Source organism: Manacus candei, unplaced genomic scaffold, assembly GCF_025592945.1.
Source record: "Manacus candei isolate 608988 ecotype Guabito, Panama unplaced genomic scaffold, ASM2559294v1 h1tg000033l, whole genome shotgun sequence".
Classification (NCBI taxonomy): domain Eukaryota; kingdom Metazoa; phylum Chordata; class Aves; order Passeriformes; family Pipridae; genus Manacus; species Manacus candei.
In genome coordinates, this window is record NW_026138081.1 from 8313175 (window position 1) to 8331351 (window position 18177).

General features: G+C 43.3%; 1 protein-coding gene across 4 annotated transcripts in view; it reads right to left on the reverse strand.

Moving 5' to 3' along the window:
* Positions 1–18177, reverse strand: part of MAPKBP1 (mitogen-activated protein kinase binding protein 1) — a 102245-nt gene that overhangs the window by 41091 nt on the left and 42977 nt on the right. For all 4 annotated transcript variants that reach the window (XM_051791953.1, XM_051791956.1, XM_051791954.1 and 1 more), the window contains exons 4-8: positions 8086–8148; positions 7451–7508; positions 4273–4443; positions 1247–1384; positions 441–623 (exon numbers count right to left, since the gene is read on the reverse strand). In XM_051791953.1, coding sequence (XP_051647913.1) covers positions 441–623; positions 1247–1384; positions 4273–4443; positions 7451–7508; positions 8086–8148 — 613 coding nt within the window. The remainder of the gene's footprint in view (positions 1–440; positions 624–1246; positions 1385–4272; positions 4444–7450; positions 7509–8085; positions 8149–18177) is intronic.

Here is an 18177-nt window from a genome sequence, read left to right on the forward strand (position 1 = left end):
ACTATGGGCCAACCTGGTGGTTTAGAATAGCCAAACCAACTAGTACATTCAGAACCTGCATTTGAGATGCACAAGCCAAGTAAGACACTGCAGAGTGTTCTGATAGAAATCAGAATCCTCCTAAAACTACTTCTCCAGGCCCAGCCAGGAGGGACCATGCAGGGGTTGCCAAAGCCAAATAAGGACACTGCTTTGCCAGAAGAGCAGTAGCTGTAATGCTGAAGTCTGCAAATGAAAGAGCCTCAATGATTAATAAAATCCCTTTGCCAAGAAGCAATACTATTTTTGCCTGGCCTTCCAGAGTAAATCACAGAGTAGCAGAGGCCCAATTACTTTCACTGCTGGTTGTCAGCTTGCGGTCCGAGTGCCCTTATTATTTGTTGTTCCTGCTCTGCTTCAGCAGGCACAAACACTGCAGAATAGGAGGATGTAAAACTCACCCTCAGCTCCACCCACTTGTCTAGCAGCCTTTTTTCATTGAATTCACAGAGCAAGCCTGAGGATGTGATACAGAAGGTGCTTTCAGCTTTTTTGCCCCTTCCACAAGCCACGTCCGCAAAGAAGTTGTTCCTCAGTTCTCCAAGCAATCCTGAGCGACCTAGCAAGGGGACTGTGGCATTGACCTACCAATAGAAAACAGTTTGTTAGAAATAGAGCAAGGCACTTCAGGTAGACAGTAATTTTTTAGAACATCAAGCCTTGAGTGCTGAAGTAACTCAAAAAAGAACTGCCAACAGCCTACAAAGAGAGGTTTTACTTGCTGTTCATGTTTACAGCTGTTCATGAGCACACAAAGATCATCATAGGAGGATTCTGTCCCCCAGAGAAAAACAGAACAGTTAAAAGTTTAAACACTTTAGTTGACACTTCAAAATGACACTCACAACCTTTTGAGACGCTCACATCAATTGTCATACAGCTCTCCCCACCTCTGTGTTCCAAGGAGTTAAAATGATTGCAGCTCTTCTCTAATTTATTTGTCCTTCAGTATATGTGACTACAAAAGAACAAGTATGCTGCTATGCAACTCCAGGAGCAATGCCCCTACCTTAGTGCAGGATAAGATAAGCTTTTAGTGCTATCAGCCCATGGAGAGACTGAGACTTGAGAGCCAGGGTGGAGGGCTATTCTTGAATCCTAGCAAAATCAAAGAGTTCCCACTTCCCACAGCTCACTGGGGAAAATCTATCCCGCTCTAAGATGGAAATGCCTGTTCACAGCTCAGCCTTGATGCACTTCCTCTCACCTTGGAGGTCTTGCTGTCATCCAGGTACCAGAACTTGATATGTCGATTTCCAGCAGTGACAAAGTAACTGCAGTCCTCTGAGAATGACACAGCTGTCACTTTACTTGAGACTTTGTTGGCTGCCACTACGATGTTTTTCTGGAAATATAATTGTTTAGATTGATTAATTTCTTTACTCAGAAACAAAGGAAACTAATTTCAATTACAGGCACATATGCAGTACAAGCATTGCAGCAGGGAAAAGATGAGGCCCAAACTATTCCCCAATCACCTCTGAATATGACCTCCCCAGCATTAGCTGGAAACATTGATTTGGCAGACAGTACAATTCACTTTACATTCGATTCCACTTCCACGGGATCCAGAACAAATCAGCAGGCACTAGTGCCTGCAGGAACTTGCTGTCTGAGCCATAACAAACATGCTGATTTCACAATCACCAGGAGCCAAGAGCAAAGCCATTTCCTTTCCTAAACAGCAAATACATATGTAGGCCAGCACAAGAAGGAGCTCTGCCAGCCCCCAGGCAGCAATGAGGGCAAGGCACTCAAGATGGGGAACAGGTATTTTTTCACAGGGAAAACAGTACTTCCATAAATTATGGTTCTTCCATAAATTCTCTCTTTTCTTTAAAGACATGATGATTTATCAAAAGACCCAAAATACAAAAAGATTGGAAGGGAAAAAGCAAAATCTGCTATACCTCAAATGTGCGCTTTAAAATGTCAAAGAGTTTGGAAAAGGAGTAAGAACACACAGGGACAGAAAACAGGATGCAAAATGGTCAGAGAGCAGAAGCTCCCTGTTCACAATATCATCGCTCAGTTTTCTTCCCACTGCCTTTCCCCAGGGAATGGTAGAAGTGAGAATAAAAAAATTTTCCCCTCTGTCTGTGGTGGGTTTGCAACCATGCAGCACATGGCTGACAACAGTGCATCCCTTTTCATCCTTGCTCTGTTTCCTTTACCTTTCCTTTTAGGGACTCAGTTGCTCCCAGTCTTCCCAACACAATGCCCTCAGTATAAAAATCACTTCACTCCAAGGGCCCCACCAGACTGCGTGCTGACAGAACTGAAGAAACCAGCAACAGAGAAATCTAGGCTTCTGCACTGTCACCATGGAGGATCCTCCAACCCAGACCGGAGGAAAAGCAAGTGGGACAGTGATTATCATAACTTCTTTCAAGACAGTGCACAGAGAAAGGCTTAGGACCCTTGCAGACCTTAACATCTGGATCATTGCTGTGCTCTTTCTTTAGTGAAGCAAAGAAACCCTACAGACAACAGGGGTTCTCTTTTCCACCACAGTCAAAAGACTAAGTCTCCCAGCCAGGAAAAACAGGGAAATCAAAGCAGCAACACAGAGGATAAAAGAAGGGTTGTGGTTAAAAGTGCTGGAAAATGCTTCAGGAGATCTGTATTCACATCTTAGTCTCTCAGTCTTCATTGACTTTGGTCAGGTAAAGTATCTCTAGTTGTGGTGTCCGGCCTGCAAAATAAAGGCTAGCTGGAACTCTTGACAGTCACAGTCTGGAGTGTATGCTTAAAGTGTGTGTTCTTCATCACAGAAGAGTGAGACAGTCCTCATCTCACAAGTTCTCATGCACATAATTATACAGTGAACAGAAAAACCTGCATAAGGCAAAACAAAGCTACTTGCAGAGTCCCACACATGGCACACATTGTGATCCTCTCCAAGTCACTACTTTCATTTATATAAGTGTAAAGAACCAAAAGGCTGAGCACTCACATCTTAACACTGACATATGCACTTAGGTTTTAACACTACACACAGTTCAGCTACACAAAAAAAATAGGAAGGTCAAATTTCAGCTCATGCAGAAGACAACAGTGAGATTTTAAATTACAGCACAGGAGATGTGATGAAAAGAGTAACATACTAAATGAGCATGGACTTACAAGCTGCAAGAGAAGAGAAGGCTCTGGGGAGACCTTATAGCAGCCTTCCACTACCTAATGGGGGTCTATAGGAAACATGGGGAGGGACCCTTTATCAGGGAGTGTAGTGATAGGACAACGGGTAGTGGTTTTAAACTGAAAGAGGGTAGATTTAGATTAGATGTTGCGAAGAAATTCTTTATTGTGAGGGTGATGAGGCACTGGAATGAAATTCTTTACTGTGAGTGTTGTGAGGCACTGGAACAAGCTGAGAAGTTGTAGATGCCGCATCCCTGAATATTTTCAAGGCCAGGTTGAACGAGGCTTTGATGGGATTTCCACCTGCTCTAGTGGAAGCTGTCCCTGCCCATGGCAGAGGAGCTGGAATGATATGATCTTCAAGGTTCCTTCCAACACAAACCATTCTATGATTCAATAATCCTGTGAGATTTAACAAATCCACTTATGTGTTTTTTTAAATCATCTCTTTTAGCACTTGAAGAGGTAACAGGACGTGAATAAGTGCCTAGCATTTATTAATACAGAAGAATCCAAGCCTACTGTCAACAAATGCTTGTTTTCTTATCTACAAAAAACAAATGCTTAAATGTTTACTAGAGGACACAGGCTTTCATCGGCTTTCACCCATTATGAATTCCCTATGTTCTTCTTCTCATCCATCAAGGATGGGATCAGAGTGGGACAACAAACTATCATAACAAAAACAAAACAAGCCAAGAGCATCCACCACACTACAAGAGAAATCCCTGGCTGATGAGAGTTTTCTTCCTCAACCTCATAAATTAGTTTTTAATAAGCTTCTAAAAAAGCACAACGGTTTGGCAAGGTTTCAAAATCCAGGCTTTTCTGGCTGGACAGCAAAATGTCAAACGTCTCCAAGTATAAAGAATATCCCTTCATGGAAGTGACTTAGAACTTCCCTGAGGAACCATAGCTTTCTCTCATGTGTAAATTGGCCTTTGTCTATGAACATCAAAAACCAAACAATAACTACAGAATTAAAAAAAAGGAGAAAGCAAGATGAAATTGAACTAGTTTACAGTCAAACTGGAAACTCTTTTCAATTAGCAACACCTTGTGGTCCACCCAACCTCCTAGATAACTTACCTTCCATGACCACACATTGACAATCATATCATGCTGGTACCCCACTGAAACAATGTACTTGGAGCTGGGGGAGAAAGCCACACAGGCCACACCGTACTTGTGCTCCTGGAGCTCTGCCACCTGGGTTCGCTCAGCCACATCCCATACCCGAACTGCTGGCATGTGTCCACTCTGAAAGGGACAAGAACAGACACAGAAAAAGAAATGTAACCCCTGAAGTCAGTTCTGACAGATTCGAGCATATGGAGGATGTTGGAAAAAGATGTCTAGATGGTGCACTTACAAAAGACTTAGAGATTCCTTTGATTCTTTAAAGCCCAGGTTGAGACTGACAACCTAAGGAGTATGTGCATTTCAACAGTTGTCCAAAAGTGTTAATACAATCTTCCCTGCTTTAATCCTTTTCTTATGCTACTCACAAAACAGCCACAGATTAGAACAATACTTTTGATGCAAATCTCTGATCTTCGTAATGGGAACTCACAGTCTGCTTATGAAAAGGATTATAACAGATTGTTTTCCTCAGTGAATCAAAAGGCCCTCACATCCTCTGCTCCTAACAAAATGTGGATATCTGAGATATCAAGCCAGGTCCTGCCATACAAAAACATGAAATGACTATTGCGATAACTATCACACACCATTTGCAGGACGCCTCTGGGAGACTAACAGCATCATTTCTGTCACAAAGTCACACATGGATGCATTCTGCCTGAAAGAGTATGGGCCGCGTAATGTCAGAAAGGAAGACATTGATGGAACAGAGCCTCTGTTTGTATGCTTGCTCTCCAGAGAAACAGAAATGCCAATTCAGCATCTTCTGCCAGATAATTCTATTACTTTAACTGTTTGCTATTAAACCAAACTAAAACAAAGCACACAAGATAAGCTGAAATGCTGGCCAAAAAAAACGCACTTGATGCGCAACTCCTACTCAAATAACTGCTCATGATTTCACACTGAAGTCTGTCAAAACAGTAGCTTGCAAGATAACATAACCATGGCAACGTGGCAGAATGGTACCTTTTGGATCAGTTTTAAGTCATTTGATTGTGTGGGAGAGGCAAGTCTCATCACAAGTAAAAGTCAAAGCTTTAAAAGCTTAAAACTGTGCATATTTTAACTGCCTTGTTCAAAAGCTTTGCCAAGCAACTGCTTGTGACCTGGAAAAATACCATGGTCAGATTTTACTGCAGCTGGTACGGTTCTCCCTCCTGCAAGGCAGAGCTCAGGTCTCCAGGTGGCTGGAAAGATGTTACAATGAGCTGAATCAGCTGCTCTTCAAAGCAATTGCTGTACTTAAACACATACATACACATAAATATTTCCCAGCATCTTAGCATACAGTCCAAGACCTTAATTAACTGAATTTGCATTTCATCTTTTAAGAAATGCTCACCAAAAATGAGCTTTGTGTGACTCCAATGGACAAGGATTCTATGCCTCCACGGAGAGAACTAAAAAATAACAGTTAAAAAAAGAGGAAAACAAATCTGGTTTCTTATGAATTTGAAATATATAAAAGACATTTAATATATTTGGCGGTCAAGGACTAACCTCCATATTCTCCTCCCTGAAAAGCCAGCCATGCAGAAAACTAAGGTGTTATTAGGCAGAATTAGCATGAGGTAGCTAAAAGAGTGTTTGACAAAGTGAACTCAGAGATCGTTTCCCTATGGGACAGAGGTTGAACTAAGGCACAACTGCTGACACCAGCAGGGGACACTGCTACACTAAGCAATAATTCAAATGTCAGAAACGTGGGACGATACTGAAAAAAGAAATGCTTTTACAACAAGGCCAGAGGAGACACGTTTTGCAAGAAGGGGTGGGGGGGAAGTCCCCACAAAACATTCAAGTATAACTGGAATGGCTTTTTTTTAATCTGAATTTGTCATTTACCCCAATGAAGTTTAAAACTGAAAAGTTTGAGTTGTTAGTAAGAAGAGCACCCACTTCATTTTTTACCACTATTCCTACCCCACACGAAAGGAACTGAGCACCAGAAATAAAAACAAAAAAAAGGGAAAATAAAAGAAGGCACCAGAACCATTAGAACTGAACACCATGAAGAAAATATGTATATCATATATATTAGAACTTCAATATAAAGGGAGTTTATTACATTCAGATTTCTAGAGAGTAAGGAGGCATTAAAACATATTACAGCTATAAAACCTCATGTTTTCACTAAAAAGTTAATAACAACGGTCTCTGATCTAATGATGGAAAATTTGTGCTTACTTTTTCTGTGTTATGGTAGCCTCCATCCAAAAACCCCCACGTTGTTTCTACCCTTGGTCTGATCCATGCAGGATTCAAGCCCAGCTTTGGAGCCCCGCAGAGACATGACAGCTGCAATTACGGTGACCGCACTAGGGACCTCTGGAGCAAAGAGTCTCTGTTTTGACAGCTCCAACACAGGACTGTGACATACTTCTCTTCCCTGTGGTTGAGGCTCAGAAGGGAACCTGTTTCACACATGCTCACTCCCCATGTGTTACACAGAGACTAGTGGTAAACTGCCATTAATCACACAAAAGAGCGATCTGAGCCCAACCATATGGAGGTAAGCATTTCTGTGGATTTTTAACATCCAGCAATTCCAACCTCATGACACAGCCCATGTCTTGAACTTCTAATGCAGAACAGACACACAGTGCACTCATCCTTATTCTCCCCCTTGGGCACATTTGGAAAGAGGAAGCAGTTTTTGCCCCCCAGCCAAACATACAATGCCAAACCACAGACACCAGTATCTTCTGTCACTATTCCTAAGCTCCACTCCACACACACTTTTCATTTTTTCCACAAAGTTGTTACTGGCTTCAGTTACTTCCTGAAATCCTGAAGGGACAATGCTAAACAGACCAAGATTCAGGACCATCCAAGTACTCTCCACTGATGTTAGAGTAGAGCCATGCTGTGTATCCTTCCAGTTATTTTCACTCTACCTTCAGCCCACAGATGCCACCCCAGAAGATCCATCCCCCAGGCTGATGAGAGACTGAAATCTGCCCAATGCCATCCGTGACCCAGCAGGTCCACTGAACATTGATGCAACATTGAAACTGATTTGTCTGTGTCAAAGCAGTTCACTGGCCTGTTTCTTCTAAGCCCCTCTGCCCTGCTTCAAAGTGCAGTGGAAAAGGTGTGCCCTTTCTCCTCTCACACTTACCTCTCCTGTAACCAAATATTTGCCATCTGGAGAGAAAGCAAGTGCTGTAATTGTTTTCCTAAAACAGAGAAAATGACACTGAGAAACATTTCCAACATGTGATCTCATTTCAATACATCATGACTAGGGAGTAGGTTGGGATGAATTGAAAAGAGCCTAAAATCACCCATAGTAGCCTGACATAATGATTTTTGCTTTGCCAGGAGGATTCCCTGCTGCCCAAGTCTCAAGCAGCAGCCTACAGCACTGGAAAAGCTCCAAAACTTGAGGTTCATTGTTGTGCCTTTATTCCAGATGCAGGACCATGTCCCAGTGCTGGCTTCAATAATGAGGTCATTGTTTTAGGTGGAGAAAAAAAAAGTTAGATATCATGGAGCTCTAGTAAGATGTCCTCCCTGTCATGCCCATTAGCACTTCCTCATGGGATCACAGTGTTTATGAGGAAGTACCTTGTCAGCAACAGCACCTCACACTAGAAGGAGCTGAAGTCAAAAGAGCAGGCAGCCTGTCCCCAAGGCAACTCTTACTGAGGGGATTTAGTCTGAAGCAACAGCAGCTCCTGCACTGCATTCAAACCATAAAAGCCTTGAATTCACCTCCCACAGAAATCAAGTCCAGCTTAAAGCTTCACTCACCTGGAACTGTTTAGAATATGGTGTTGCTTATTTTTCCTAGGGTTGAACAGCACAACAACACACCTAGATGGAGGAAACAGAAAAACAGAAAGAGATGTTGTGACCATGTGCATAAAGATAACCAAAGAGCCATCCTTGCTGGAAAAGCAGCAGCAAAAGCAGCCTCAAAAAGCTGTTTCATCCCCTAATCTCACAGACTGAGCTGGGGTTAACTCGAAAACATGAAGGAAAAGAACATTCCAGAGGAGAATTAAAGTCTCTCCCATGCTGAGGAGTACCATGTGCTAGTACCATGATTACCTTTCCAGCACCTGGGAGCCCTGAGTCTCTGATTGTTCGAGCTGAACAGAAAGGTTGACCATGAAAGTTTGTGCAACAGCCCTAATAGATTATGCCCCCTTCCATAAAAGTGACCCCTTATGTACTGGGTATCAAAACAGCGTGACTAGAACAGAGTAAGGAGGTAAGGAAGAAAGAGGGAATCTTTCAGAAAAGCTCTCAGGGGATAAAGAAGTGGAGGTAGAGAGGTTAAATTTTTGAGTATAGCAGAAGTAGTGACTGGCCCATTGAGAAATGAGACGTGATGCCAAAAAACTACTGACCCAAGGACCATATCTGCATAAGCAACTTGCTTAGGGGCCTTGCAGAAATTTCTCAGCAAGATGAATTGCAAAAGCAGTAGTGAACTCCTGGTAAACAATATAATCACCACCACTGGGAGCAAAAACAGTTGCTGACTAGGAGGGGCGGGAAGAAGAGGCTCTTCTTTCCACTAATATTGCCCTTAGCACATTGTCTTAGTGCCTCAGCCCACCACAACCAGCCTACAGCAGTCATAGGTACTGAAGCCTTCCCCACTCTCCACAAACACACTACACATCATTTTAAATCTACATGTAACAGCATTTGTCTTGTAGCAGAGAGCAGAAGCAACCAGTAACTGAAAACACTGTTAAGTGAATAAAAGAAGGTAAAATAATTGCTCTGATGACCTTGTGCCCCATTTCTCACTTCACCTCTAAAACAGAAACTGTTTTTCGCCTGCCTCTCTGCTAGAACATGCTGCCAGAGCTTGGAGAGTCCCAGCTCCTCCTTTGCTGTGGTGCCAGGGGAGCACTGCAGGATGTCCCTGCTCCACTGCCAGCAGCCTTTGCCATGGTGGGGACTTCACTCACGTCACCATCGCACTGGGGCTTGCCTGCAAGGAATGCCAGGCTACAGACATCAGTCATGGGGAAAAACGGGCAGGACAGACAAGTAGAGGACCCGGCCTGAAGCAGCCACACAGAAAGGCAAAAAGCTGAGGCGTCACAGAAATCTATTGCAGAATCTCACCTACAGACATCACCAACATTTCAAGACAGGCAGCGCACAGGACAAAGCACACATTGGCATCACACTGCCCATGAAAAGAGCTGCATCCTTCCAGGCCCCCCCGCCACATCCCCAGCAGCAGGCAGGGCTGGGAGTGCTGCAGGCATGGCTCAGGATTGACAGGGACCTGCAACGTCTCCAGCTTCTCCTCACCTAGCCCAGGCAGATGACCTTTCCTTGGGTCTGAACAGGCTATACTGCCAGAAGCAGCATAAATTTTAAAATGGAAGAGAGCAGAAAGGAGGACACACCAATACCCTGAGCTCAGAGTCCCTGGCTGAAGCTGCCACACTCTGTTAACATTGCTAGCTCAAAGCAGATATCCAACCATTCAGGAGACATGCCCTCCTCCCCCTTTAGACTACTCTGCTCCTCATGTCATTCCCCCTAGTCTTCTCCACTCATGCCCTGAAGGCCAAGGCACTAAAAGCACAAAACTTTCCTGATAGTTAAAAGGCAGACAGCCACAATTGGAGATGCCATGTTGTGGAAGAGCAGAGAAAGCATAAATAAGAGGTTTGTTCAGACCGGGATTGATCTTTTCGTACTTTTTACCCTGGGGAACCAAACCGGAGTGTTTCAAGTCAAAGCTATGCTATATATTTCTGAGGGATTAGTTTGAAGAAGCAGGTGGTTTGTGATCCATTAACAAGTCAGGAAAGGTTAAGCCTCTCAAATCACAAGATATGAAACAGGAAGTTAGCAGATGTGAAAATCTATCTAATCCTGAGCCTCCAGCTAATCAGAAAAGCAAAGCAAAACCCCATTATGTGGCATTCGATGGGGTTAATGGACCAAAATCCTGCTGAGTTACAACAGGGATGAATTGTGCTTAAAATAAGCTTCAAAAAACCGGAAAGAATAAAGGAAAGACACAATCTTGACAAAGACTTTCCTATGCAGCTCTTAAATTTAAGTTTCTGTTTTACTGTAAGGAACTTTGTAGAAAAACAGAACTTCAGAGAAGTGAGCAGTTTTAAAAAACACAGGAAAGATATAAAATACAAACCATGGTCTTCAAACCAGGCAAGCAAACAAAACGCTTCCTAGAATAGCATAGTGAACCACAAAGCTTTGCCATTATTAACTTATAGGACAGAACCTTTGGCCACCTAAAATCATGAATTTTAGCTCAACTGCACCCCAGAGCAGGCTGTCTGCCAGCAGGCTTCCTCCCCACTTCCAGCCATTGGCCAAGTCCAGAGGCCACAGGGAATATAAGATCCATCCAGCTCACACAAAAAGGCAGATCAACAAACCACTCCAAGAGCCACACAGCTCCTAGTGCCAGAGCAACCATCACAAACATGGATATTTTAATTTTGTCTTAAGACAACCCCATGCTTGATTCACTGAGTTTGACCCATAATTAACAAGCTCTATCTGGAGGGGTGGGAGTGGATAAATCACAGTATCTCCTTACTGGTCAGCAATCATTGATTTAGGCCATGAAGTAGTAATTTTAACTTGTAGGCTCAGGGAAACAAGATATGTTGATTTGTCAGCTAATAACTAATGTAACTTACTAATTGGTTATGACCTCCTCGCCAATAAAGTCATTTTGCTAGGATTAACTAGTCTTCTGAACTTGCTTTCTTAAATTAACTGCTACCCAACAGAAGCTACTGCAATGCTGTCCCATACTGATTTTCCAGCATCCCTCTCCTGTCTGCCATACACAAGGGCAATGAAGACTTCGGCCAACTCCAAGGATACCTTATTCAGCAAGATGTCAGACAATAAACCATCAGTCTTACAGTGGGGCACAGATACTGTTCTGTGAGTTGGGAGCATCCAAGTCTGAAAACTGGCTTCCTCTCAAAATGCTTGAAAAGGTTTCTAGTCCATTCCACCCTAGAGAGCACATTTCCTCAACAAGCAGAAACTAACTATTTCTAGTTCTTTAATCTCTTTTGAGTGTTCAGGAAATGGCTTTAAGTTGCATCAGAAAGGTTTAGATTGGATATTAGGAAAAATTTCTTCACAGAAGGGGTTGTCAAACATTGGAACAGTCTGCCCAGGGAAGTAGTTGAGTCACCATCCCCAGAGGTATTGAAAAGATGTGTAGATGTGGCACACAGGGACATGGGTTTAGTGGTGGACTTATCAGTATTAGGTCAATGGTTGGACTCAATGATCTCAAGTTCTTTTATAATGGAAGCAATTCCATGACACAGGGAAGCCTAAACTGCCTGCTCAGACACCCAGCTGAGCTCAATGTGGCCCTAGAGCAGCTCCTCCTCCCCAGACAGTCAAGAGTCATTCTCCAGCAGAGCCTGCAGCAGTTTCCCAAACAATAAAGTTCAGAACCCATCAATACTCTGTCTTAGCAAAGGAAATTGGTCTAGTAAAATACATGGAATGGAGACATTGAATGTTCAGGTTGCTGACCCACCCAGTTCACGCTGCCTCCAAGTCCAGTAAGGCTACAAAGCCCTCAGGAGACTCAAAGTATCTACTCCTTTCTGTTTATGCTGGCTTTAATCTTACAGCAGTTAAAATAATAAAAATAATTACCATGGAAAATTAATTGCATACAAGAGCATACACCCATCTATCCATCCTCCACCTTTGTCTGCTCCTTTGTAAGACTGCATTCAGTATTTTACAGCCAGAGGGATAGGAAAGAATGCAAGGGAAGAGAGCACTGATCTTTTTGTTCCCAGCTTCCAATTGTGGATGTAGACCAAGCAAAGTACTTCAAACTTGCACTTCTATCATGATCACATCACCTGTTCCACCCACTCCACCCCTTTCCCAAATTGAAGCTTTCAAAGCAAAATCAAGTTCTCAAGACACCTTTGTCTGGAGATGTTTTTAAATGCTAGTGCCAACATGCAAACTAAGACTAGCTCCAGAAACACCTCACATGGGACATACAGAGCTTGGCACACACCAGCTGTTGAGAAAGTCAAAACTGTTAGCACCCTTATTTCAGCACAAACCCTACCTCCCCTGCAGCTGCAGGCAGGGCTTGATGATCACAGCAACTTTTTAATCCACAAGTATATTCTGATTTCCAAGACATTTATAGAAACTATTCACTGCTGCATGAATTACTGCTTTACAAACCATCTATCAGCCAGCTGAGATCAAGTGTCCTGTTTGTTTTCATGCTGGTTCCTGCAGAGGCCATTGGCAATGGTACACATATTCAAAGGTATTATTTTTAGGTCTATGATGCCACTCCACAACCTTTAAGTACACCTTCCTGATGCAAGCAACTTTTATAAACAACTTGGCTGTGGAATCTTTCCTAGTATGCATCTTTCTTGTGGGACATTCAGGTAATACAAGGAAAGGACAGAATTAGCTCTCACAGCGATGTCAAAGGTTTTTGCAGACAACCTGAGCACTCTCCATCAGGGATCCCATTTGCATCAGCCAACAAGAAATGTTCCTTGCAGAGCTTTCCAAAACTCCAGGAACTCACAGCCCTATCTTATATGTTCACAACTGTATACACAGATAAAAAGTGAGGGTGAGAGGTGGGCAGGAAATTCACAGCAGTTTCCATTGGCTCCAGCAAAAGGAAAAAACCCCACAAAATATTAAAAAAAAGCAATTTCCCTAGACTAAATATAGTAGCAGGAATGGAGAGGAATCAGATGTCAGTATCGCATTTACACAAAGTATCTGACTCATTAAGTCAGCAGCAGTGGGTCACTCCATGCAGCTCCTGCCCCCTTTACTGCCAACTTTTCTCCTATTAACTTTACTCCTACAATTACCAAAAATCATAGTTTCTGGTCATTTTACTCTTCTCATTGTCCTATTTCCCCACACATCCCTCTATTCTCAGTTGCCTTCCCCCAGTCATCTCCTTCCTCACCCTTCTTCAGTAAGCTGATAAAACCCAAATTTCTGCAGAAGTCTGTTTTCCTCTTTCCTTCCTCTGCAGGTCCCCACTCCAAAGGGATTGGGAAAATTAAAAGGCTATGATAGCATTCCTTTCCAAGCTACCCATCAACCCAGCATTACCCTGTCTTGTGGGACACATGACTATAGGCAGACTTCATGTGTCAATCCCTCCTCTCTCAAATGCTTGCAGCCTATGCTATAAAGAAGACACTGTACAGAGGAAAGAAAACTCCATTAAGACATCAAAACAAATGTTGGCTTTCCTTTTTTCCCCCCCACAATATATTCCTCTCATGCCACTCCAAGAATAAATGAAAAGAGCAAACAGTCCCATCTCTTCAAAATCGGTCCATTTCTCAATTTCTGGCTCATTCTCTGCTTTCTTCCCCACACCCAAAGCTATTCAAATGAGAGTGCAATAGCTTCCTACGCATTAAATGCAGGGGAAAAAAAGACTTTGATAAGAACAACATCTTTTTTACACTGCATTGGTTGCCTAGGGAAGCTCGATCAGAGCGAAGCAGTGTCTACAAAAGCTGGTGTTAATTTTCTATGTGGCAACTCTTCCTGCCAGAAAGCTTCTTTAATTCACAGCCAGTACTGGGAGTGGGTTAACAGTGATGAGAGAGGATGTGCACACTGACTGCAACTGAATAGGTATTTTCATGCAAGCTATGTTAATTACATGCATGCTGAGAAGAAAGATCTGTCTGTTGAGAGGTTAAGAGTTGGGTGTCACTCCCTGAGCAGAAAAGCCTGCAAAGTTCCCTGCGCCAATCTGTGATCCAAGAACTGGAAAGGTGGAAGCCTGAGAGATGCAGCTAAATTCACACTTCAGAAACCAATGCAGGCTAATGAAAAAACACAAATACTGAACAAGAAACCCACCATGAAAAAGAATGTCCATGATATATTTAGTGTCACTAAACTAATAGTGCAGAAATTTCTGATTGCCAACCAGGGGGACATTTGTTCTGTTTAAAAGGCTGCGTGGCACCTCAAATCTGCAGGAGTGGGAGCTCAAACACACCACAGAACACGCTCCACTCCCAAAACCACAGAAGAACCAGGCCAAACTAAAGTCCAGCATCTTGCCTCCAATAGCCCAGGCCTAGGGAAGAATAGAACATATTTAAGATACTTGTCCAGACTATTCTCTCAGCCTCCAGAAATTTGACATTCAGAGATATCTTAAACCAGTGGGCACCACACCCAAGAAGAAGACTAGCACAGGAAATTGAGTCTACAATGCAGCAGAGCTAAACTGACAAGAAGGATTTGTAGGGATAATCCCCAAAGGGACAAGGGCAGCCTCAGTTCTCATCATTATTTCAGCCTACTGAATTCACCTTATCCATCCCACTGACTGATCCTCAAAGTTGAGTCCCCTGCAAAAACTTCACTGGTGCCTATGTGATCTGATGACATCCAGAAAAGCAGGCAACTTGCTTCTACCTGTCATCTGGCACGGATGCTGCCATCCTCATGATCTTCTGCTGCCAGCATAGTTTGTGCCTGTCTACCTGTACAGGCCCTGCTGCAGATGAGGGGAACAGGGCAGAGTGCCCAGAAAGCTCCTCCTCAGCTCCTGCCCTGCACAGGGCCAACAAAAACTTCTGCTGTGCACAGCCAACAGCTTTCACTGGCTGCTCTCAACAGCCCCTCTACACCTGCCAGACTATATCTTTAAAACAACCAGCCAGCTGTGTCTCTGACCTCAAGCTGCAGATGGCAGAGAACAGATGCACAGATCTGAAAAGGTACCCAGAACACTTTAAAAATACTTAAGAAAACCCCAACACATAAATGGATAAAAAGATCTGATAAGGAACAGATATTGTGACTGTAACACCAAACAGCCCATGCCTCTCTACTTGCATACACACAGGCACCACTGAAGTTTCAGCTTTACTGGGAACACAGAGGAGAAACTCTGCAGAAGTTTCCCTGCCTGCCTCCTCCCAGAGTGAAGGTACTGCCTGTCCACATGGACTGGCTACAGTGATCTTACTGCAACATATCCTCAACCCCGTACAACTACTGCATGTGGAAAATTCTTAGCATGAAAACCTCCAATGCTCAGTTATTTCAAAGTCTCTTTTTAAGGAGGCAGAGCAGAGGAGGAGGAGGAGGATTTTTAAAACTGGCAACCCTTCTGACAATGGGCAAACATAAGGCAGGGTGATGACTCAGGACAACGCTTTGCAAGAAACAGATGCAGAGAGAAAAGACAGCCTGGGTCCTGTCTCCCACCGTATAAGTTGTACACTCCAGAGCAGCCACACTGGAGCCAGAGACATGGCAGTAGTGCCCTCGGGAGAGTGATGGCTTTTCACAGAGCTGCACAATAAGGAGGCACCTTTTCTGGGGGGCAAAGAGCTAAGCCAGACAGAGATTGTGAAAGACTTGGGCAAGAAATGCATATGGGGAAAGCAGAGGGGAGAAAAAGGCTCAGAGGAAAACCATGAAATTTAAACCAGCTTACTAACTGGGAATCATTACAGTTGCAAGGAAGATGAAAATTATTCCAGTTAATTGTTATGGCTCACGGCTGTCTAGTCATCAGTGATTGAGCAGGAACTTCACCTTGAAAACAACTCCATTCCCTTCAACACTTCAAAGCCAGGAGAGGAAAAAGAAAATAACCTCATGAATGAGAAACCAGCAATAAAACCCTGTCCTAGCAGAACCAGGGACAGGCCATCTCTGCTGCGTTGCAGAATACTCCACCTCTCCTCCAGGCTCCACCAAAGGTAGGTGGAAAAATGCAGCCAGGCAAAATGGCAGCTGTACTTACACAAAATGAATTGTCCATCAGCCTGTACATCTGACAAGCTTAAAAAGACGTACGGCACCGATGACAAACGCCTGTGCACACGTGTATATATGCAGGTATATATACAGACACATGAATACATACGGCTCATGGCTGACTACACACACACACACGCACGTACAGAGTCCACATTTCTCCCTCCCTCTCTCCAAAACCACCCATTTCCCTAGGGGAAGGGAAGCAATGCCAGCAATACACCTACACAAAGCATCAAATCAACTGGGCAAGGAGTAGGAGTTGCAGAGCTGTGTTTTATTTCAGCACTCTTGGCAAACACCTTTGGAATATAGCAAATGAGCAGCAGCCCTGGGGGCTAGAGCAATGGGCAACTGGTGATAGGAAGGCTGGAGGAATAAAAGGATCGCTGAGATCGTTCACGACAAGAAAATGTGCTGATCAGACAGACAAGAAAGACTGAGAAGCAGTAGAAAATAAAGTCTTGAGTAGAAGCTGGCTGGTCCCAGGTGTGACCAAGGGAGATAAAATAAACAGCCAGAACACGGCTGAAAACCTGAACAGCTTTGCATCAAGGCAGGGAATGCAAATCCAGGATGAATGCTACAGAATCATAGCATACTGCGTTCATTCGAGAGACATGACCTGTCTCCACATGCTGAAGTCTCTTCCCAAAGTTACAGCTGCCACAGACACATCGACAAGGAGAAAATAACAACTATCTGTCCTGACAGACCAGCCAAGACACCTGCTTCAGGGATCTCTTGCTTCCCAGCTGTGCTCCACCCCTCCAGTTACTCCCAAGATTCAGTTCCTGTTCTATCAGTGTCAGGCTGGCAGACCCAGATTTGCCATTCTCAGCAAGAGACCTTAAGCTCTGTACTGAGAGTTTCCTGGGTTTGCTTGCTCTGAACTTTTCTTGACCTGCTTATAGCTCTGTTTTACTTGGTTGAGCTGTAACAGCAATTTGTCTGACCAGGTGTCTATAGATAATTTGTTTTACTTCTGTTTATCTTTTGTGCGATACAACCATAGTTTTATATAAACAACATTGACCAGCAGTTATTTTATGTAGACTGAGATATTTACAACTAACATGATGACACAGCAGAGAAAAATGCAGGCATGGTATGAGAGCAGAGGCCCTGAGAAGTGGAGATGCGGGATGCAGTGCAGAGGAGGACAGGCACGGGATGATAAGAGATGAGGCAAATGCTTGGCATTGGAGACCCAATGGCTGTGAACAGCTCACCCACGGTCTGTTAAGGAAATACAGACCTGGAGCTGAACAAAACAGGTTTTAGGCATAACAAAGAAAAATTATCCAATGTGCATGAAAGACACCATACATAGTGAATTCCAGAAGCATTGAGGAGCTGTGCAAGATATGCAAGTGTGTTGGTAAACATATAAAAAATTACCCAGCTGGACTTTGGAGTCAGGAAGAATCCAGCAACACCCACATAATACTCTTCCCAGTATTGAAGGGCTACAAAGCTGAAGATTCACCCCCAACGACTGACTTTAAGATCCAAAGGAACACCACAAGGAAGCATAACACCAGGAAAACCAACCAGAAACACACAAATTTATTACAGTTTTAGTTGCATTATCATAATTATTGAGACATTTCTATATAAAATTATCCTAATGCATTATTATTCCTTCTTTTTCTGTAATAATTAGTGGTAGAGTAAAATGATTCTTGAATTGGAGTGTTATGAATTCAGTTATACTAACAATAATTTTTTGGGATTTTTAATACTCATACACAGCCCGTATATAAGGGTGTTTCTTCTTTTCCCATAAACAACTGTGAGCGTAACAAAGGTCAAGTGGAGGGCCTCAGAGAAAAGAAAATGGACAGATGTAGGAGAAGAGAGTGCAAACAAAGACAAGGTGAAGAAAAAATGAGGAAAAAAATTAAAAAAACAGGCAAAGAGCAGTTCAGAGGGAAAGGCAAGAAAGAGATATGGAAGCAAAGTTTACAATAAAATTCCTGCAGAATAATCAAATCTGCCATCAAGTGCTGAGCAAATTCAGCTCTCCAGCCCAACAGTATAACA